Consider the following 23789-nt stretch of genomic DNA (forward strand, 5'->3'; position numbering starts at 1 on the left):
TTTTATATTCCCCATACAATTACAACCCCCTTATTTTGACCCCAATCCCTCCTTTCCCCGCCCCCCACCCCCCATAGAGTGTCTCTGGTTCATAGTTGTTTGTTGATTTTGGTATTTTCTTACTTATAGTTATTCTTTTTCCTGGTCCCTTATTTAAGTTTTCTAGATTCCTGCTATGAGTGAGACCATCCGGTGTTTTTCTTTTTCTTTCTGGCTTATTTCGCTGAGCATGATCCCTTCCAGCGCCATCCATGTTGCTGCAAATTGCATGTGTTTATCTTCTTTGAATGCTGAGTAATATTCCACGGTGTATATGTACCACATCTTCTTGATCCAGTCATCCACTTTTGGGCATTTGGGTTGTTTCCAAAGCTTAGCTATTGTAAACAGTGCTGCTATAAACATAAGGGTGCAGGTGCTCTTTGGAATTGATGTTTCTGTGTCCTTTGGTAAATTACCTAGGAGTGGAATTGCTGAATCATATGGAAGCTCTATGTTTAGTAGGTCCAGAAATCTCCACACAGCTCTCCATAGTGGTTGGACCAGTTTGCACTCCCACCAGCAGTGCAGGAGAGTTCCTTTTTCTCCACAATTTCACCAACATTTGTTGTTGGATAGCGTGAGACTTTAACCCCTGAGCCACCAGGGGTTTTACATACATAAAAGTTGGAAAAAAAAATGTACAGTAAACACCCATCTCCCTATCACCTAGACTGTACAGTGAACAATTTGCTATTTTTACCATTTCACATGCTTATCCATTTGTTCATTTTCCTAACTATTCATGAAACTTAATTCATTTTAACGTAAGTTGCAGATATCAGTGCATTTTACCCCTAAACTGATTCAGCTTCCATATCATTAGCTGGAATTGAATACTTATTTGTAGTTGTCTTTTTTTTTTTTTTTTTTAAAGATTTATTTATACAAGAACTGGGGTATAGGCCAGAGGCACAGGAGGGTGAGAGAATTCACCAGAGACAGAGCAGGGAGCAGAATAGGCAGATGGACCAAAAACACTGTGGGGGAGGAGCAGCGGGGGAGACAGGAGAGGTCTACTGCACCATGTGGGAATCTCCCTGGCCGGCTGGGAATCGAACCCACGCTACAGAGGCAGAGGCAACTTCACACAGCTGCGCTTAACCCGCTGCGCCATCAGGGAGGCCCTGTAATTACTTGTTTTTAAAGTAAAATTTACATGTAGTGAAATGCACAAATCTTAAGTGTACCATTTGTTAAGTTTTGCCAAGTGTATACATTTGTATGACCCAAATCCTAAGGAAGAAATAGAACGTTATCGCCTCAGAAAATTCCTTCACACTTTTATCCAATCATCCTGTATACTTCGTAAACACAACCACTATCTTTGCATCTTTCCACCTTAGACTAGGTTTGCCTGCTCTAGAACATATAAATGGAATCATAAAATTACTTCATGTCTAATTTCTTTCTCTCAGCAGGGTGTTTTCTGTATTAATCCTTAATGTCACTTGTAGCACTATCTTTGTTGTTGTTATTACTGTTTGGTATCCCATTGTGCCTCTCATTTGTATATTCATTCACTTGTTGAAGATTTGTTTTTCCTAAAGTTTTGGTTATTATGAATAGAACTGTGGACATTTTTGTATACCTGTTTCTAAACTAAGGTATGGAATCACTGCAATCATAGATTAAATGTTTGTATAACTTTAAACTTTCAAAGATTGTCTGTGGAGTTCTAATTGTGCCGCATTCTCGTTAACAGTGGTTTTTTTTGTTTTTGTTTTTGTTTTTAAGAACTGGGGTACAGGCCAGATATGTGGGAGGTGAGAGGATTCACCAGAGACAGAGTGGGGGAACAGAACAAGCAGGCTGACTGAAATACACTGCTGAGGGAGGCAGTGGGTGAGTCAGGGGAGGTCTGCTGCGCCATGTGGGTTGCTCCCTGGCCAGGGATCGAACTGTTGCTGCATTGGCTGTGGATTGCTTCATAGTGCTGCATCTTAACCCCTTGTGCCACCAGGGAGGCCCCGTTAACAGTGGTTTTTAGTCTTCTTAGTCTTAGCCTTTTGTTATAAGTTTCTCATTAGTGCTTTGATTTGCATTTACCTGGTAAAGATATATCAATATATATTTATTGAGCATTTGTATGTGTTTAGAGAAATGTTAAAAACCTTTTTCCTGTTGTTTTGGAGAAGGGGCTGTCTTATTAAGATATAAGAGTTTTACAAATTAAGATATACAAATAGTCTGGATTCAAGTTACGTGTTTCTATATCTTTAACTTGCTAGCTTGTATTTTTGTTTTCTTAATGGTTTTCATTTTGATAAAGTCCAGTTTATCAATTAAAAAATAACTGCTTACTGATTTTTGTTTTCTACAAAATCTTTGCTCATGATCATGTAAATTTCCTCCTATGTTTCTTCTCGAAGTTTAATAGCTTTTGTTAAAGGATTTAAGGCTGTGGTCTATTTTGAGTTAATTTTTATGTCTGGTATGAGGTAGGGTTTAAGATTCCCCACCACTCCATGCTTACCATTTGTTGGATTTTTCCTTACCCATTCTTGGCACTCTTGTTGAGAGACATTTGATCATAATGTAGGAGTCTATTTCTGGACTCTTCAGTCCATCCTTATGCCAACAGTACCATTTGATATGGTTGAGTTTTGCTCTATTCTCTTGTTTTCTATTTGTCTTAATCTGTCCTATGTTCTTTTTATCCCCATTCTCCTTCCCCCTGTTGGCTTTTTTTCCCCCATTGTATTCTTTTTTTTTTTTTTTTTTTTTTTTTTTTGATAGAGGCATGCTTTATTTATTTGTTTGCTGGTTTGTTTGTTTGTTTTGTTTTATACATGCACTGGGTACAGTCAGAAGCGCGGGAGGGTGAGAGAATTCACCAGAGCCAGAGCGGGGAGCAGAGCAGACAGAAGGACTGAAGTACACTGCTGAGGGGAGCAGCGGGCGGCAGGAGAGGTCTGCGCGCCATGTGGGACCCTCCTCCAGTGGCCGGGGAGCAGCCGGGGATTGAACCGGCGCCGCAGAGGCCGCGGGCAGCTTCGCAACCCAGCGCTCAACCGCTGCGCCACCGGGGAGGCCCCCCCCATTGTATTCTTACTGCTGGTTTTTAAGCTACTTGTTTTAATTTTTACATTTTGTGGTTGCTCTAGTATTTATACTGTACATCTTTAACTTTACACTGTCTGCCTTCAAGGACTATTTCACCCATAATATGAGAAACTTAGAACAACCTATTTCCGTTTGCTCCCCTTTGTCTTTGGGTTCTTTTTGTAAATTTTGTATTTTATTAGTTTTATTTATTTATTTGTATGTTTTGTTTTTTGTTTATACATGCACTGGGTACAGTCAGAAGTGCGGGAGGGTGAGAGAATTCACCAGAGCCAGAGCAGGGAGCAGAGCAGGCAGAAGGACCGAAGTACACTGCTGAGGGGAGCAGCGGGCGGCAGGAGAGGTCTGCGCGCCATGTGGGACCCTCCTCCGGTGGCTGGGGAGCAGCCTGGGATCGAACCGGCGCCGCAGAGGCCGCGGGCAGCTTCGCAACCCAGCGCTCAACCGCTGCGCCACTGGGGAGGCCCCTGTATTTTATTAGTTTTCAGGGATTTCTAAAGAATAATTTTTATGAGGGTCAGTATCTTAGTGAAGGAAGATGCTTGTAGAATTTATTTCCATTCTCCTTTTACAAAAGTGACCAGATGGTGATGATCTATAAAAAAGTCTTTATAATTTGACAAATTGAGACTGGAAAATTTTGATATTTGAGTCTCAGAAAAGATTGTTATATCATATACTTTTTTTATAAACTATGTCAGAATAATCATGTGGAACATTTATAAGTCAATGTCTCAGAATATTTGCCGGTTATTGACTTTAGGCAAATCATTCTGTGAAAAACACTAAAATTAATTCCTCTTCTGTGTCTTTATATATACGGTGAATTTAGTTGGAGTACTTTATATTTATTAAAGTTTTATTTTTAAGTGATCTTGCTGATCATTATAAACTTTTCTTTTTTTGAAGATTTATTTATTTATGCATGCAAGAACTGGGGTGCAGGCCAGAGGTGTGTGTGTTGGGGGGGTGAGAGGATTCACCAGAGAGTGGGGAACAGAACATGTGGATTGACTGAAATACACTGCTGAGGGGAGCAACTGGTGAGACAGAAGAGATCTGCTGAGCATTGTGGGTTATCTCCCTGGCTGGGGATCAAACTAGTCCTGCAGTGACTGTGGATAGTTTCATGGTGCTGCTACTTAACTCCTTGCACCACTAGGGAGGCCTATAAACTTTTATTTTCATTCAATTTACATGTAATGCATTTTCAGCTTTGCATCGGTTGAGAATATTGCAAACATTCCACTTATGCCCTTGTGAATCATAGCTAAAAACAGATTTAGGTATGTATGTTTTAGGCTAATTTTTTTTTTTAAAGATTTATTTATTTATGCATACAAGAACTGCGGTACAGGCCAGAGGTGTGGGTGGTGAGAGGACCTATCAGAGACAGAGTGGGGAGCAGAACAGGCAAGCTGACTGAAACGCACTGTTGAGGGGAGCAGCGGGGGAGACAGGAGAGGTCTGCCATCCCATGTGGGTAGCTCCCTGGTCAGCAGGCTGCAGATAGCTTCACAGTGCTGTGCTATGCTTAACCCCTTGAGCTCCACCAGCTCTTTCCTTTTATTCTTCCTGGAAAACCTTGGTTGGACTCCAATTTGTTTCAGTGCTTACCTCTGTCATAAGACTTACTATATTTTAATTATCTGCTGCTATGTTTACTGACTATAAAAGACTATAACTTTTTTTTTAATTAATTTATTTATATAAGCACTGGGTACAGTCAGAAGTGCGGGAAGGTGAGAGAATTCACCAGAGCCAGAGTGGGGAACAGGACAGGCAGACTGACGAAATACACTGCTGAGGGGAGAAGCGGGTGCGGCAGGAGAGGTCTGTCGCACCAAGTGGGACCCTAGCCATGTGGGATCGAACCGGCACTGCAGAGGCTGCGGGCAGCTTCGCAGCCCAGTGCTCAACCGCTGCGCCACCAAGGGAGGCCCAAAAGACTATAACTTTTTAAGGACAAGGCTGTATCTTATTCATCTTTGTATTTAAAATACTTGGGGGCAGTCTAGCTCATTTTAGATACTCATGAAATACTTATTGCATTGTGTTAGTTTCTAGGATGCCAAAACAAAATACCATAGAGTGGATGACTTAAACACTAAAAATCTTTTTCTCACAATTCTAAGGACTAGAATTCAAGAACAAGGTGTGAGCTCGTTTGGTTCCTCCTAAAACCTCTCCCATGGTTTGCAATGGCTGCCTTCCTATTATATGCACAAATTTCTGTTCTCCATGTTTCTTTGTATCCAGATTCCCTCTTTTGAAGAACACTAGATTGGATCAGGGACCACCTATGTGACTTCATTTAATGTTAATTACCTCTTTAAAGGCCCTTTGAAGAGTCCAATTCTGAGACTCTTCAGAATTTTTTCCTTAACTGTTTAAAAAAACATACATACGCGTATACATTCTTGGGTACATGGATGCTTTTGTGTATATCGCATTATTGCTGAATATTTCAATCCAGAAATGAATGTTTATTTGTCAAATTCCTGTGGTTATTTAGAAAGGTTCAATAATTTTCCTATAGAAATTCAGTAACTTCCCCATAGAAATTCCTTCAGTATACTTAATTTTCCAGTGTCGAGTAATACATATGTATATTTATACTTTGGGGTAGAATCCAATACTATCTTATTTTCTTACTATAATTATTCTAGCTTTGGGGCCTCGCTGGTGGTGCAGCGGGTTGAGCGCGGTGCTGTGAAGCTGTCCACAACCTCCGCGGCACTGGTTCGATTCCCAGCTGGCCAGGGAGATTCCCACATGGCAGGGCAGACCTCTCCTGTCTCGCCCGCTGCTCCCCTCAGCAGTGTATTTCGGTCCTTCTGCCTGTTCTGCTCCCTGCTCTGTCTCTGGTGTATTTTCTCACCCTCCTGTGCCGCTGGCCTGTACCCCAGTGCTTGTATAAATAAATAAATCTTAAAAAAAAAATCATTCTAGCTTTGGCCATTGGTGCTCTTTTAGGTTGGTTCCAGTGTCTCTTTGACATGCTCTATCCTTTTGATTTTTGAGTGTTCTTTACTTTTTGGTACTACAAGATGCTCCAGATACATCTTGTATTTTCCTTGCAGCAGCACCTTTTCCTTCACTCTTCAGTTCCTATGAAAAATGCCTGGAAAGTCTGAACCTGGATATTTGGATGAATGGTGAGGGCTTTTAGCATATTTATATTTGTTAACCATAGTACTTTATGGTATCCATGTGTGTTGACTTTGTCTTTTGCTGTGGAATCATAAGAAACATCTTTTTAAAAGCAATGCTTCGTGCTTTTAAAAAGAAAAGGTGTTAGAAAACTTTAGAAGGCAAGCATGCGTGTTTTAGGGGTAGGCAAAGTCTTCAGATTCTTCTGCTTTATTCTGAACCTAAGAAAATAAGTGAACTCTCTTTGGATGCAGAGAGGAAGACTGTCATCAGGAAACCTGCCACATACAAAGAGGTGTCTCAGAGAACTTTACTAACAGGAATTGCAGACATCCTAGAATCTGTTCCTTTTCATCATCATCTTTATTATCATTATGATCACTGCTGTCACCATCAGTAATATTAGTATTATTTTGTCATAATTGCTGTTATTCCACTCTGCTGTTTCCCATAATGCTGGATTTTTTATCAGAACAATCACAAATTATTTGTAGATTATCATGGTAGGTAAAGGATTAGGGGGCTTGGAGCCTTCTTTCCATTCTCTTTGGCTGGAGTTTGATACCAAGTAATGAATATTGGGGCTTTTAAATATTTATCTGCCTCAAAACTTTATTAACCTTTTAGAAAACGAATGGACTTACATCTAGGAAAGAGTTTATTGCTGAATTCTCCTGCAAAACCTGATTTGAAATAGCAACTGCTGCTCTAAGAAAAGGTTTTAGTCCATCAAAATTTGTCCTTGTAACCAGTTGAAGGGCCAGTGATACTTACAAGGCTTTCTGACTTCCCAGTTTCTTATCTTTTAAAAAAATTCTGTAGTTCATTTTTGTCTTCCTACTTATATTTATTCTTAGAATTTAGGATTGGTACTTGTCAGGTACCAGAGTTTTTAAATAATGAATGTGATTTTTTTTCTTTTTTGGTTATTTTGCTTTATAAATTTCTCAAAATAAAAAGAAAATATATAATAAAACATCAGTAAGATTGAAGCCATCTATGTTATAGTGTGAAGAAACTTTGCATATTAGGAATATTGTCTGATATTTTGCAATTACTTAAAAATTTTATTCATTTACTGTTTAAATTTATATGCAGTTTTTTGCGTTGTTGAAAATTTTTTGTAAATTTTAACTAAAGACTGAGATAATATTAGATACAATGAGTGTGTTAACCATGTCATCTTAATAAGCAACTAAAAATTATTAACTGTAGTATTGTAAATATGCCTAAAACATGCTATCTGCATGTTTATTTTACTGAAGAGGCTGTTTTCTGGATGATTTAGAATTATGATTCTGAACATAAGCTTTTATTCTCTGTTGTATTATAGTGTTGCCCACTAAGTCTGTTCACATAAATAATGTTACTTTATTCAGACAAACTACTGACTAGTAATCAGGACAACTGCCTTAGTTCTGTCTGCACCATCTTTTCCAATACAGAGTGACATTTGATAAGAGGTAGGTATGGATGGAAATTGAAAAGCCTTTTTCAATTTTAAATTTTTTAGACAGGGTAAAGGGTCGATGTTGGAGGTTATTCTTGATAGCCTATATTTTCTCCAAAATCAGAGGCAGTGCTAGTCATTTGCCTAAAATGAAGAGCTGTAAATGGAGTAGAGGACTTGAGGAAATACGTAAATATTTAGGTCCTTCTCTATGAGGAATGTGCAAATAAGTATAAGAAACAATTGCCCAAATAGTTATCAGCCTAATTGAGATTAGAAAGAAATCTTTCAATTAAAAATATTTGGCACTGGTCAGAGTGATTTAAAAAACATAGAAGCACTTAAAAAGCAAAAATTAGTGGTTGATTGACAAAATTAATTATTGTTCAGAAGAGTATTTACCGAAGAAAGGGAGGAAGAATGCAGAGCAGAGCTTTCATACAGTGTACCATGATCGCGTTGCAGGTATGAAAAGATAATGGCTGTCTCAGCCTTGTAGGCATGAAAGGGGAAGGATCTTAGGGTGGCTGGAGCACTATAGCTGACATCTTGTAGAGAGCATCCTTATCTATGCCTAACATATACAATGTTCTATGTGTATGCATCATGATATAAAAAAATAGTTGGTAAGCGCTAATTCATAGAACTGTTAAGAATGGTACCGGTAAGAACAGTGTGATTGAGTACTTGATCCAGTATTTGATTTATATCTCTGCCTACTGATCTGGCGTCAAAGTAGTTATTTTGTAATTTCGTACTTGATGACTGAGTTCTTAGTCAAAATGAGAAGTCAGAAGGGGATTAATAAATTGGAAGAATGATTTCCAGAGTGATTTCCAGGGCTTGCCTTCTCAGATTTGTGCCTTTTTCAGATTGTTGTTACTATTTTCTTGTGTTTTGGTGCTTTATTTTCTTGTTGCCTTACTGGAAATATATTGTCTTATACTTTTAGCCATTTGTTCTTCATATTCAGAACTTCAGTTTTATGAAAATGGTTATTTACTCTAGTGATTTTTATTGTCCTTCAAGTAGATAATGCGCAAGTCTATATTTTCAGACCAATTTATTATAGGCATTCTTTCACCTAGTTATATTATTTCAAAATGAAAATATCAGAAACTGAATTATTGCATTCTTTTTCTGATTAACTTCATTTCCAGTGGTGATTTCTGTTTCTTCCAGATACCCAGACAAGAGGTCCCAGCATTATTATTGGCCTTTTCTTCAGTAAAGTTTCCATATTTTATTTCCTTGTCTTAAATAACTCTCCTATTTTCCTATGCTGCCTCATACTTCATGCCACCTTTTACCCTCTAAAACCATCCCTTGCCCCCATCACTGTGAAATTTTTTTCCTAGTCTTTCTTGACTTTCCTTTCAACTTACTTCTTTCTACAGCTCCTTAGCTAAATCTTTCTAAATAGTACAAGCAGAAATACTTAATTTCATTTTTGATGATTTACTTCAGCTTCTTTTCTTTTTAAAGATTTATTTATTTATGCATAAAAGAACTGAGGTGTAGGCCAGAGGTGTGGGGGGATGTGTGTGAGAGAATTCAACAGAGACAGAGTGGGAAACAGAATAGGCAGATTGACTGAAATACACTGCTAAGGGGAGCAGCAGGAGAGATAGGAGAGGTCTGCTGTGCCATGTGTGTTAGCTCCCTGGCCAGCAGCGAATAACTTCTTAGTACTGAGACTTAATCTCTTGCACCACCAGGGAGGCCCCACCTCAGCTTATTTTCTTTCTTTTTCTTTTTTTTTAAAGATTTATTTATTTATTTATACAAGCACTGGGTACAGTCAGAAGCGCAGGAGGGTGAGAGAATTCACCAGAGCCAGAGCGGGGAACAGAACAGGCAGACTGACGAAATACACTGCTGAGGGGAGCAGCGGGCGTGGCAGGAGATATCTGTCTCGCCATGTGGGACCCTCGCCAGCGGCCAGGGATCAAACCGACGCTGCACAGGCTGCAGGCAGCTTTGCACAGCTCTGCGCTCAACCGCTGTGCCACCAGGGGAGGCCCCCCCTCAGCTTATTTTCTCCCACTAGGGAAACAAAAACAAAAGAACCCATATCCCAAACTTTAGAGTGTTTAGATACTGCTATTTCTTGCCTTGTCTCGGTATTGTTTGAAACTAGGCTGACTACTATCACCTAGTGCATCTCTTTCATTGTTTGATTTAGGTGTCACCTCTGTGAAGTTTTTGCTTCCTCCTTTATGTTCCTATAGAAAATGCTTTTATTTATATCATTCTACATTTTGGCTATTCATATTCCTCTATCATGCTAGATAATGAACTTTCTTGAAGGACAGAACACTCTAACTTATATCCCTGCCTTCAGATTCTGCATCAGAGTAGTGATTTTGTAATTGCGTAACCAGGCATATAACATTTCAGAATTTTTCGTCTTTTTTAGACCACCATAAATTGGTTACTTCTACTTATTTCAAACAGTATTTTCTGATTCTCATAAGGATGTTCCCAGTGCTTCATTGAGGTGGTTCTCTTTCAGAGTCTTGTGTAAATCATATTTTTTATTTTTGTATTTTTGATTTTGCTTTTTCTTTCTCTAGGATCAGGCAGCATATGTGACTGCTTATTCCTAAGAAATAGACCAAGTCATTTAGAATTACTGGTATATATTAGTTCAAAATATTAAATGCAATCTTATAAAAATATAAGATCATATTTAGCAGTATGGTTTAACTCTATACTTAACTCTTAAAAGTTGGTAAAATTTGATAAGATATTAGACATATCTTTCCACATAAAAATACTAATATTAATCATCTTTAAGTTGACTTCTTTCATTTTAACAAAGACAGAACTCTAATTCATTGAGTTCCAATCTCCTAGGAAACCTAGAGCCCTCTCGAAGTTCAGTTTTGGAAACTGAAAGTTTATATAACAATAATCCCTAAGAGTAGTTTGGAAATTTGAAACTTTGAAAGTGGCAATTTATTGCTTGAAGAAATATCAAGAATGAAAGATTGTGCAGGTTTGTTTTTTTTGCACATTATACTTTGATTTCTTATTGATACTTTTCAGTTAGCTTAACAATAATAATTACCATACTTTTCATAATGGTAGATTTTGTGAAATTGATAAATTATTATTTTCAAAGCATTAACATTTCTTCATAAATATAAGTTCAGAAACAATGTGCCTCAAACCATAGACTAGAATTAAAAATTAAAAACATAAGCAGCTCTCAAATCTGACAACTCCATTCAAATTTGGCAACAGAAGCTGTCTGTCTATTTCTGCCCTGTTGTTAAGCTAACCAAGATTGGTGGTCATTTCTTGTCATTAGGGAGGAATTTTATGCTAATAAAGATTCCTGTAAAAATCATAACAGCATTTTTTAAATAGCAATCTGCTGTTAACAAAGTTGTATCATTACAGTGGAAACTTAAAATATGTTTTTTTCATTCCTTTAAATAAACCCTCATTTTAATTTCAAGAGTGGTAAATGAGTGTTTTATAAAAAATTAAAATTTGTAACACAAAAGGTGAAAGCTCTCAACTCAGTGCTTTATGTAAATTTCTACCCTACAATTTCAATCCCGGACTGTAAAGTGTATATATTTTTGTATTTTCCCATTCATGAATTAACATAAATGTAAAACATTTTGTTTTACAAAAATGTCTTATTATAACACTTATTTGTAACCCACCTTAAAAAGAAATTATTGATATTGCACAGATCCTCATTTTATTATTTTATTTTAATTTTTATTTTTTTAAAGATTTATTTATTTATTTATACAAGCACTGGGTACAGTCAGAAGCGTGGGAGGGTGAGAGAATTCACCAGAGTCAGAGCGGGGAACAGAGCAGGCAGACTGACGAAATACACTGCTGAGGGGAGCAGCGGGTGCGGCAGGAGAGGTCTGCACACCATGTGGGACCCTCCTCCTGTGGCCGGGGATTGAACCAGAGCTGTAGAGGCTGTGGGCAGCTTCGCAGCCCAGCGCTCAACCACTGTGCCACCAGGGGAGACCCAGATCCTCATTTTAAAAGGCTGCTTAGCAGCAATTTGTCTTGTGGATATGCCCTAATTTTGTATTAGTTTTAAAAATTAAAGCTTAATTTAAAAAAGGGGAAAAATTGAATTAAAATGTTTCCTTTTACTTCTAGTTTCCTCAGTTATATACATCTCTGTACAGCTATTACTTTTAATTAAATATTGATTATTTGAAAATCCCAGTGAATAACATGATGAGAATCTAAGTGCAAATAATCAAATTGAGTTAATCTTTAGTTTTAGGTATTCAGATTATTTGAAAAAAATTGTAATGGTTTATGGGTCTAGCTTTTCCAGGGTGATGATATTTATGTTTTATTATTTTTTAAATTATGATTTTCTTTGGAAAAGAAACTCTTTGGAATCTTTGCTTATCCAAGAAATGAGGTTGTTTTTGCACTTATGTGGATTGTCTTTTATATCCTGTTATACAGTTGTGTATTTTTTTGCATTTAGATTTTTTTGGTTGATTCTTTTAGATTTTCATGATAGAAATGTTTTATATAATATATAATTAGCAATGTCTTTCTCTCTCGTACTTCATATTCCATTATAAATTCCAGTGTCCAAACTGCTATATTGGAAATGTTAGACGATTGTATGGTATACTGTATGATTTATAGTGCTACCTTGCTAACCAAATGAAACTGACTCCCACCCAGATACTCTTCTGCTTGTCTGGATCCATATACCCTTCATTTGCTACTGGCCATGATAGCAACACAATCAAGGTTAGAGCAGCAGACTATAATATATTAAACTCCACCCAGTTTGTACTGATAGGAGGCCTAAATAGATGTGTTTTTCTTTGATGACTAATACTTAGAGATTCTAGAATACTTTAAACAAGACAAACAAGAAAATCATTAAGTTCATTGAGTAATAGAAACCTGTCATTTGAGATGTAATTATGTTTTTGCTAAAGTAGAATGTCTAGTAGAGTAGTCCTCTCTTATCTGTTGCAAGACCTCCATGGATACCTGAAAATCAAGATAGTATTGAACCCTATAAATACTATGTTTTTTCCTATACCTACCTACCTATGATAAAGTTTAATTTGTAAATTAGGCATAGTAAGATATAAGCAACAATTAGTAATAAAGCAGAATAGTTACATAACAATATAAGAAAAGTTATATGAATGTGGTCTGTTTCCCTGAAAATATCTCCTGGTACATATTTTTGGACCACAGTTGACCACAAGTGACTGACACTGTGGAAAACAAAATCTTGGATAATAGTTTCTATTATGTTAGAAATTAGAGAGTTGAAATATCCACCTTCCCAAAGTCTAATCCTCTGTAGAATAGGGGGGTCTGTAGAATTATTTCCTTTCTCAGCTTTTGTGCCAAAGAGATTTAATCCTTTTTTCTGTGCTTCTTTAGAAAGAGTTGATTTTATACCCTTCTTTGACTTTGAAGATTCTTTCTAAGCATAAAGGAAATCTTAAACATTATATGCCTGATGTATAAAGCTCTTGGCTCCTTACTGTTTTCTTTCATGATCAATTCCTCTATTTTAAAGACTTACTGGATCCCCAAAGGTAAGAAAAATGCCTTTTGTGGTTTCAGAGCACCTATAACTGAAAATTGGGTAATGACACATTTTTAAGAAGTTTTTTTTTTTTTTTAAGATTTATTTATTTATACAAGAACTGGGGTATAGGCCAGAGGCGTGGGAGGCTGAAAGGATTTACCAGAAACAGAGCAGGGAGCAGTACAGGCAGACAGACTGAAAGCACTGCTGAGGGGAGCAACGGGTGAGACAGGAGAGGTCTGCTGTGCCATGTGGGTATCTTTCTGGCCAACGGGGAATTGAACCCATGCTGCAGAGGCTGTGGACAGCTTCATAGCGCTGCGCTCAACCTGCTGCCCCACCGAGGAGACCCCACAAATGTTTAAGAAGTCTTAGACATTATTAGATAATTTTTATTATTACTATTCTCATTCTTTCTTTTCTTCTTCCCTGTCTTGGTGAGTGGCATTATATTCTTAGTTATACAAGTCAGAAATGCAACAGTTAATTTTTACTTTTATTCCTTCATTTTTTTTAAACCAATTAATACAATAAAAGTATTAATTGAATGCCTACTATGTGTCAATCAACTCTTGCTAGAGATCTGGCAGTGAAAAGCGAACACAAGGTTCCTGCTTTCTTGGCACTTGCATTTAACTAAGGGGATTTGTGCAATATACAGTAAGTAGGCCAAAAAGATACTTTCAATTACTGGCAAGTCAAATACTTGACAAAAAGCAGCGTGTAATATTGAGTGATGGAGAAAAAAATTGGTTCTTTATATGGAGTATCTGTGGTGGTCCAGGCCCTGTGAAAACCAGATGCCAAGATGGGATTAAATAGGCAAGAAAAGTTTTTTCAATGATAAAATATATCTAGCATAAATTTTTCTGGTTTTACCACTTTTATGTATATAGTTTGGCATTAAGTAAATTCATATTTTGTGCACATTCACGTTCAGAACTTTTCATTTGTCCCATCTGAAACTCTACCCACTGAACACTCCCATTCTCTCTTCGTACTAGCCCCTCACAGCCATGATTCTATGAATTTGACTACGTCATTTCAGGGCTTGTTAGTTCATTTCTTTTTATCACTGGGTAATATATTCCATTGTCTGGATATACTGTAATTTATTTTCCTCCTGAAAGATATCCTAGTTGCTTCCAGTGCCTGCCAATTATGAATAAAACTCTTGTAAGCATCTCTGTGAGTTTTTGTATAGATTCTTTCCTGTTTAAAGCTGAATCATACCTTATTGTATGTATATTGATTTTTTTTATCCTTTCACTCATTGGTCAGCATATGGATTGCTTCCATTTTTTGTGTAATGTTTTTGTGAACATGTATGTACAAATGCATATTAGAATCCCAGTTTTTTAAGATATGTAAGTAGAACTAGAAATGTTTGGTAATTGTGTGTTAATTTTTTTGAGGAATTATGTCTTTTTAACAGATGTGTACCCACCAGCAGTGGATTAGAGTTCTAATTTCTCTACATCCTCACCAATATTTGTTATTTTGGTTTTTTTTATTATACCCAGCCTAATGGATAAAGTGGTATAAAGTCTATCTCACTGTATTTTTGATGCACATTTCCCTAATGATTACTGAAGTCATTGGGCATCTTTTCCTATGCCTACTGGTTATTTGTATATTTAATTTGGAAAAGTGAATATTTACATCCTTCGCTCATTTTTAACAGGGTTGTTTTTTGATGCTGAGTTCTATGAGTTCCTTATACATCCCAGGTACCAGTCCTTTCTCAGATAAATTATTTGCAAATATTTTCTCTTATATGGCACATTGTCTTTCTGTTGGTAGTGCCCTTAGATGTACAGTGTGACGGATTTTATTAGGAGGCTGTACCTATGAGAGAAAATGAGGAAGGGAGCTAGAGATGACTGAGAGAGCCATCAGTTCTGACCTTGAGTGGAGAGAAGAGGAAGGAAAGGTAAGCTAGGGAATTTCAGCAGTGTCACCAGGGACTCCTGTACCAAAATCAGCCATTATAGGGGTCCTGGAACTCCAAACTTAGTATCCTTGTGTCACTTAGTCATTGGCCAAGAGCACCCTGTGGGAAGTGTGACTTCTGGGCATATGTAGTGATGAATTTTAGAGCACGGCTCCTAGGACTCTCAATCGGCTAAATTTTCTATAGTTTAAAGTCTGCAGGGCACATTCTCACGACTGCCACAAGCAGTCAGGAAAGACTTCTCCAAAGAGATGGCATTTAAACCAAGACCTGAATGGTGAGCAGAAACTGGTTTGCCTTTCAATCTTTGTGAAAAACACTGTAGGCGTGTAAAACACAAAATGCAAAGCCTCTGAGCCAGAGAAAGTTTACCATGTTCAAGGAACAGAAAGCATAAAGTTGGACTGCAATATAGTGAATAGAAATGAGGAAGTAGGAGATATAAATGCTCAAGAGATCATAAAAGGTCTTTAAACTGTGATAGAGTTTGAGTTTTGTTTTTTGAGACATTTGGAAGTTTTGAGCATGGGTATAATTATCTGATTTATATTCTTAGGGTATACCCAGATTATTCATGTATAGAAATGAATTGTTCGTAGAAATAAGAAAGTCAAGTAGAAGTCTGTTGTAATAGTACAGGTGAAAAGGTTATGATAATTTGGAATAGGATGTTATTTTCTGCCCAAAGATTAACAAAATCCTGGTAATTCTGTCTTATAATATCTCTGTATTTTGTGCTTTTCCTGTTATAACCACTAATCCCCTATTGTCTATCTTTGTATTTCCTCATCTTATATGAGAACAGCCTCCTAACATTTTTCTGTCTCAGTTCTGACCCCATTCAATTAATTTTTTCACACATTATTACCAGGGAATCCATTTTATGTGCAACTGCAATGATATAACTTTGTAGTTTATAAGATTATTCAAGGTGTGCTCATTTTGTTACATTTTAGAATGACCTGCCTCTTCTGCTTCATCTGTTCCCACCTGCAGTATTGTCTCCTTTTCTCATTTTTATCCTTTATGTTATGGATTCCTTCCCAAAACCTTCCCTAATCACCCATTTGAGTTAAGTATCCTTATAGTATCTTCCCTTTAGTGCCTTATAATCTGTATTTGTGTCTCTTTTCAATCTAGACATTTCTTGAGGGTTGGATTATGAGGCTTTTTGTGTTTTTGCTTTTAGAATGTTGCTTCGCTGATCACTGTCTCATGCCTTCCCTAGTACGTACCATCGTACCATCGTAGATCTGCTGTACTGTTGATTCAACTAATGCAGTTTTTTGTGTTCTGTGATTTTTATCCTGGAAGTCCCTAACACCATCCCATTTCCTTCTCTGCTTTGATAACATATATTTATACTTTCCCCTTTTAGAACTTTTAGTCAATTATCTGTAATTGTTCATTTCTTCTTGATTCCTTGGTCAATGGGATTCAAATCTTAAAATAGCTAAAAGTCTATCTTTTGAAAATTATTGTCTATTCTGGATTGGTGGTCTTGATTATTGGCCTCTTTTTCAAGCTTTTATTTTATATCTAGCCTTGCAAAAGAAGTTGTGTTTAGGTGTTTGCATCTTCACAACAGTTATCCTGAATGTAATTTCTTCCTTTCTTTCTACCCAGTGTCTGCCTGCAAGTTAATTACTATCTCTAATAAGTTTATCAAACTTCCCTTCCTCCTTTTCATAACTGAGTATAGTGTTCCATTGTGTGCTTCTATTACCTGCAAGAGCAGAAATCTCTCTTTAAGAAGTTTGTTTTATTTTGGGCACTTGGCTAATGTAGCTATGAGCCCAGAATGATGCCTATTTGGGGAAATATCTTGCTAATAAAACTTTGAATAATCAGAATAAGTAACAAAGCATGTTGTCTATACTATCAGATCATAAGTACTGGTAGTTATAAAGTATTTAGTAAGTAGGGGAGAATAATCTGCCAGACTCTTGGTTGAATATTCTTAAACTTGCACATAGTAAAATACATAGCAGTAAAAGAGAATTAAGAATTTATAATTAATCCTTAAGTAATACTCCTGTTGAACAAATATTGATTTCCTTCCCACTTATTTGAAAAATGTAAGCAGTGGACATATTTATAATTTATTTTTCTGTAATTTCTAAAACTCATGGAATGCAAAATCATTTTAGAGTTTTTTTTTTAAATTTTGTTCCTTTAGAGTTCTGTAAAATGAATCATCAAATTTTTTGTAAACTTAAGTGTACATATCATTGATGGTGAAGATTCATACCAATAGTAATAACTATTTCTAAACCGTATCATCATTTAGAAGTGGGGTTCCTCAAAGTTCTATTCCCTTATGCTCACACAAACTTAATTTATAATACAAATTGCTTAACTTCAACTTGCTAAATCTTAACTCTAATTTTCAATTTTGGAAGTTAACATTTTGAACTATTGTACTTTTTTTGGTGCAAGTTTAATTCTACTAATGGTGTGTCCTACATTAATATCAGGAGTAATTGGTATGCTGCCATCATGACACAACAATAAAATGATTGGAGCAAATCAGTACAAGGAGGAGGGATAAGTATGGTTTTAGTACTGAAACAATGTACAATAACAAACTAGTCATAATGTAGCCAAGGATTTGGATAAATCGAGTGCCCAGTTACTTCTTTGTGAAATAGGTCAGCCAATAATTTTTTACAGAAATGAAAGACTAAATTGTGATTTTATTAAATAGCAAATAGTTGAGAACATTCTTCATTGATCCTATATGTTTGCTGCTTTTTTAAGTTAAATGTAGTACTGGTATTTCTTTTAATTAACTTATTTTCTTTTTCTTGGTTCAAAGTAGAGCATAAATTTGTACTCCTTTTTGGGGACCATCTCAGTTAATCTCAGATATTAAGCTTGCATTTAATGACTATATAATTTAACTTAGAAAGCAGTTACTGGTATACAGATAGGCACACAACACACCACCTCTCTCCCTTCCTTCCTTCCTCCCTCCATTTTGAGCCGACAAAATTGACTAAGAACCAGAACATGGTTCACCAAAAAGAGTTTATTGTTTTGGCTTTGGGGCATAAGCTGATGGAAAAGAAATTGAGTTTAGTAAATTATGCTATGAATCACTTCTTTGTAAACTCACTTATGGATTCATGTTCTTAAAATTATCTGTCCTTTTGGCAAATTTTCATCGCCTCTCAGGATCTCCATTACTAAGACCCAGAGATTGACTTAGTTATTAAGGATGAGGAGTCTAAAACACATTTTTTCTTTAACAAAGACTATTTCCAATGCAATACAATTTTCAGGGGACATGGACTTCTGGAAGAATCCCAGATCATTCCAAATGACATTACTTTTTTGATGCTAATGGGATCCATAATTACTGATGCTGAAAAATCTTGACACTTTCTCTCTTGACTTTTTACAACAGCTTTATTGAGATAATTTATGACCATACAATTCTTCCTTTAAAAGTGTACAACTCAGTGGCTTTTTAAAACATTCACTCAGTTGAACAGCCTTCACTGCAATCAATGTTAGAACATTTTCAAATGGACAAAGAAAAACCCTGTATACCCTGTGGTCATCAGCCTGAATTCTGTTATCCTCAGCACTGGGCAATTGTTAGTCTATTTTTTATCTCTATAGAGTAGCCTGTTCAGGATATTTCTTATAAAAGGAATTTTATAATATGTGGTCTTTTGTTAACTGCTTTCTCTTAGCATAGTGTTTTTGAGGTTCACTCATGTATAGCGTGAATCTTGTACTTCGTTTCTCTTGATGACTGAGTGGTAATATATTGCATGGACTTATTTATTCATCAGCTAATCTACGTTTGTATTGTTTACAATTTTTGCCTATTATGTATGAGTGGTGCTGTAAATATTTGTGTATGTTTTTGTGTGAATGTATGTTTTCATTTTTCTTGGGTATATACACAGGAATGAAATTATGGCTTATATGGTAACACTGTTTAATCTTTTGAGGAACTGCCCAGCACTTTTCCAAAGTGGCTAATCATTTCACATTCCCATAAACAATGTGTGAGAGCCCCAGTTTCTTTCTTTTTTTATTTAAATTATATTTTTATATTCCCCATACAATTACAACCCCCTTATTTTTTTTTATACTTTTTTTTTTTTTTTTTTATAGAGGCATGTTTTATTTATTTATTTGTTTGTTTGTTTGTTTTGTTTATACATGCACTGGGTACAGTCAGAAGCGCAGGAGGGTGAGAGAATTCACCAGAGCCAGAGCAAGGAGCAGAGCAGGGGAGCAGAGCAGGCAGAAGGACCGAAGCACACTGCTGAGGGGAGCAGCGGGCGGCAGGAGAGGTCTGCGCGCCATGTGGGACCCTCCTCCGGTGGCTGGGGAGCAGCCAGGGATCGAACCGTCGCTGCAGAGGCTGCGGGCAGCTTCGCAACCCAGCGCTCAACCGCTGCGCCACCGGGGAGGCCCACAACCCCCTTATTTTTGACCCCAATCCCTCCTTTCCCCGCCCCCCACCCTCCATAGAGTGTCTCTGGTTCATAGTTGTTTGTTGCTTTTGATATTTTCTTTCTTATAATTATTCTTTGTCCTGGCCCCTTATTAAAATTTTCTAGATTCCTGCTATGAGTGAAACCATCCAGTATTTTTCTTTTTCTTTCTGGCTTACTTCGCTGAGCATGATCCCTTCCAGCTCCATCCATGTTGCTGCAAATTGCATGTATTTATCTTTTTTGAATGCTGAGTAATATTCCATGGTGTATATGTGCAACATCTCCCAATTTCTTTAAATCCTTCCCAACACTTGTTGTTATCTACTGAAAATTTTTTTAAAGATTTATTTATTTATATTTTATTTATACAAGCACTGGCCACAGTCAGAAGCGCGGGAGGGTGAGAGAATTCACCAGAGCCAGAGCAGGGAGCAGAGCAGGCAGAAGGACTGAAGTACACTGCTGAGGGGAGCAGCGGGTGGCAGGAGAGGTCTGCGCGCCATGTGGGACCCTCGCCTGGTGCCCGGGGAGCACCGGGGATCAAACCAGAGCCGCAGAGGCTGCGGTGCAGCCTCGCAACCCAGTGCTCAACCGCTGGGAGGCCCAGAATATTTTTTTTTATTATAGCCATCTTAGCATCCCCCCTACCTCCATTGTTTCTTAAATCACATGTTCCTGTGTCTTATAGTGACTTGTGTTTTCTTGCATTTAATTATGGTGATCCTTGCTGAATGGCTTGCCTTTTGTAATTTGTTTATTAGTGTACATATGTTTGCCCAAATTTGTGTTGCTCCTAATTTTCCACTGATCCTGCTAAACTCCAGATAGGACTTGGTGGCTTATCTTGGATACAATGCCAAAAATTACAAGCCTGTCCTTGTAAATAATAGGAGATAGTTGTGTTGCTTGCTTTGTGTAGAAATACTCTGTTTCATTTTTAAATTACTGTCATTTGTTCTGATAATAGATAATAGAATAAAGTGAGATATCCATGAGATTGTATTTTTCTCTATGGCTTTTGTGGGAAAAGGAAAAACACTTGCTACTAAATGTCTTCCCCCTTCCCCCCTTTTTTTCCGGAAGTGGTTTAAAAGTGCATATTAAGTACAAAATGAATGATGGTGTTAAAAGTTAGGGTAGTGATCATAACTCTTGGTAGAGTGGAGAGAAGTGGTTATCTATGTTTCTTCATCTGGGAGCTAGTTTCAAAATGTGTTACTTTGTGAGAATTCATCAGGTTATAAACTTAGAGTATGGGTATGTGTTATATGTCAATAAAAACTTAAGTTTAAAATGTTAGCATTATTTAATAACAGTTTGTACTAGTGATGCCTATTGTCACACTCATTACCTTTCTAACGACTATGTTCCATTTGAATCAGGACATTATCCATTTTTGTTGGTGCATTGAATTGATGTAGATGTGTGAATTTTCATTCCCCTTGATTATAGTTTCAAAGATTGACTGATTCAGGTACATTTACATTAGTTCTAGGAAGTTTGATTTTATGTTCTGCTTTGCTACCTTAACTGAATAATTTTAAGCAACTCACAGTCTTGTCTTCTTTCTTCCGGTATGTGTCTAAACCTGAAAGGTGGTAGTTCTGCCTATTGCCTATCAACTGATTCAGATTCTCATTAGAGAACAGAGTAACATGAAGGAGAGAATCATGGGAAAGAAAAGCTATCCTTACCCTAGTTTGTCATTGATAGTAATTCTTCTAATAGAGTAACTGTCTAGATATACAGAAAAGATTTAATGTAGTTACTTTAAATTTAATACCAGAAGAAAAACTTGCTGACTAACCAAACTCTTTTGAATTTTCATTTCTTTACTTATTTTTACTATAATGGGGTTTGAAGAAATTGTTTGATGTTGATCAAATGTGTTATGTTGCTGGCAGCAGATATACAATAAGATCAGTTTTTGGTTAATAGAAATTTCCAAGTAGGCTTATGTTCCATTACCTTTACTATATTTCTAGAAACTGGATATATGGTAGAGGTGTCAGAGAAGAATGTTTTATAAGAACATTACAATGACTCATTATAGTAATAGCCATATTACTATATGAGGAAAAAGCAATTCTATACTGTTACAAAGATGTTGTCAGTAGAATCTGAAGTCATCTACTAAATAGTATAATAAAACAAATTAACAATCTTTTAAATATCTAATTGTGTCTTCTAGGCCTTCGTTAAAGTTGCCCATGTCTCAATGGACTCCTGAATATAACAAGCTCTATAGCTTAAAAGTGGATATGAAGAGTGAGATTCCTTCTGATGCACCAAAGACACAGGAGAGTTTGAAAGGGATCCTCTTGCATCCAGGGCCCATTGGGGCAGCCAAAAGTTTTCCTGCAGGAGTTGAGATGATTAATAGTAAAGTGGGGAATGAATTCTCTCATTTGTGTGATGATTCTGAGAAACAAGAGAAGGACATGAATGGTAACCAACAAGAGCAAGAAAAAAGTGTTGTGAGGAAAAAACGCAAAAGCCAGCAGGCTGGCCCTTCATACATGCAAAATTGTGTTAAAGAGAACCAGGGAATATTAGGATTGAGGCAACACCTAGAAACACCAAGTGATGAAGATAATGATTCCTCCTTTAGTGATTGTCTTTCTTCTCCATCATCTAGTCTGCATTTTGGAGATTCTGATACTGTGACTTCAGATGAGGATAAAGAAGTCTCTGTAAGACATTCCCAGGCGATTTTGAGCGCTAAAAGTAGAACTAACAGTGCACGGTCCCAAAAGTGGCCTCGGACGGAGACAGAATCTGTTTCAGGACTGTTAATGAAAAGACCCTGTTTTCATAGCAGTTCATTAAGGAGACTTCCATGCAGAAAGAGATTTGTAAAAAATAACTCCTCACAGAGGACGCAGAAACAAAAAGAGAGGATATTAATGCAGAGGAAAAAACGAGAGGTGTTAGCCCGAAGAAAATATGCATTGCTACCCAGTTCTAGTAGTTCTAGTGAGAATGACCTCAGCAGTGAATCCTCTTCAAGCTCATCAACTGAAGGAGAAGAAGATTTGTTTGTTTCTACCAGTGAAAACCACCAAAATAATCCAGCTGTTCCCTCAGGTAAAAATGATTCTTAAGTTGAGTAAAACATGGAAGCTAATGCACTGTGCTTATTTTCTTCCATATTTTAGTGATTTCATTGTGTACAGAAGCTTTTAAGTCATATATTTACCAACTCTAGTATTAAATCATGACTCTCCAATTCTAAGATAAAAATTTAAGAATTTTTTAGTGGCAAAAAACCCTTTTTTGAGGAAAAATAATTTTTGCCATTTTATACACATTAGGTTATATTTTATGAGTTGTTGACTAATGGTAGTTTCTCTTCCTGTAGTGCTACATTAGCATGTTTAACTTTTAAGAATACCTTTTCAGGTAGCTTTATAATGGATTTTTTTCACATTCAACCATACTAAGAACAATTCTAGTCGTTAACAAAGACTATTTATTATTATTTTTCTTTTTTAAGATTTATTGATTTATACAAGAACTGTTTACTTAACTTTTTATTTGCTAAGTCTTGGACTGCTCAAATGTGGTTATAAGGACCTCTTTATTTATTAACTTTTTAGTTAGGTAGGTATTTATAAATTAAATTGCCTCTAGACTGAAAGGAAATGTAAATAGCATATATGCCCCCAAGATGAGAGCCTGAATATTCCATTCTCATTTTCTTACTGAGGAGATAGAAAAGTCACCTACTTTGAAATACACACGTTAGGGCTATAGTTGAAATAGTTAGATGTCTTATAACTAAATTTCTAACTTAAATGCACATAAAAAGTCTTGAATAATAATTTATAATAATTTATTAGTACCCGTAGTTCTTGCTTGTCATTCACACTTAGGTAATTTAGACATCAGAGACTTAGTAGCTAGAATCATTTTTTAAGTCATTAGACAGCTTCTACAAGCATATCATCCTCATCAACTTTGTATGAGATACAGTACTTGCTGATTTCATGAAGTTTTGATGCCACTGAAAATTTTATCCAAATTACTGATTCCATGTTACCTTGTCATAGGGCTGTGAAATAACTATTTCCCAGTTTTCTTTTTTTCCAACAGCTGTTT

General features: G+C 36.5%; 1 protein-coding gene across 9 annotated transcripts in view; it reads left to right on the forward strand.

Moving 5' to 3' along the window:
• RNF111 (ring finger protein 111) overlaps positions 1 to 23789 on the forward strand; it is an 84102-nt gene that overhangs the window by 12515 nt on the left and 47798 nt on the right. For 7 of the 9 annotated variants that reach the window (XM_037502584.2, XM_037502583.2, XM_054701901.1 and 4 more), the window contains one exon: positions 21880 to 22775. In XM_037502584.2, the coding sequence (XP_037358481.1) occupies positions 21899 to 22775 (877 nt within the window). In that variant the 5' untranslated portion in view covers positions 21880 to 21898. Of the gene's footprint in view, positions 1 to 10538; positions 10710 to 13142; positions 13282 to 21879; positions 22776 to 23789 lie in introns of those variants that run through there. The other 2 variants (XM_037502587.2, XM_037502586.2) reach the window with 2 other exon arrangements.

This window comes from Talpa occidentalis, unplaced genomic scaffold (genome assembly GCF_014898055.3).
Source record: "Talpa occidentalis isolate TD23 unplaced genomic scaffold, MPIMG_talOcc4v2.1 talOcc4.11, whole genome shotgun sequence".
Taxonomy (NCBI): domain Eukaryota; kingdom Metazoa; phylum Chordata; class Mammalia; order Eulipotyphla; family Talpidae; genus Talpa; species Talpa occidentalis.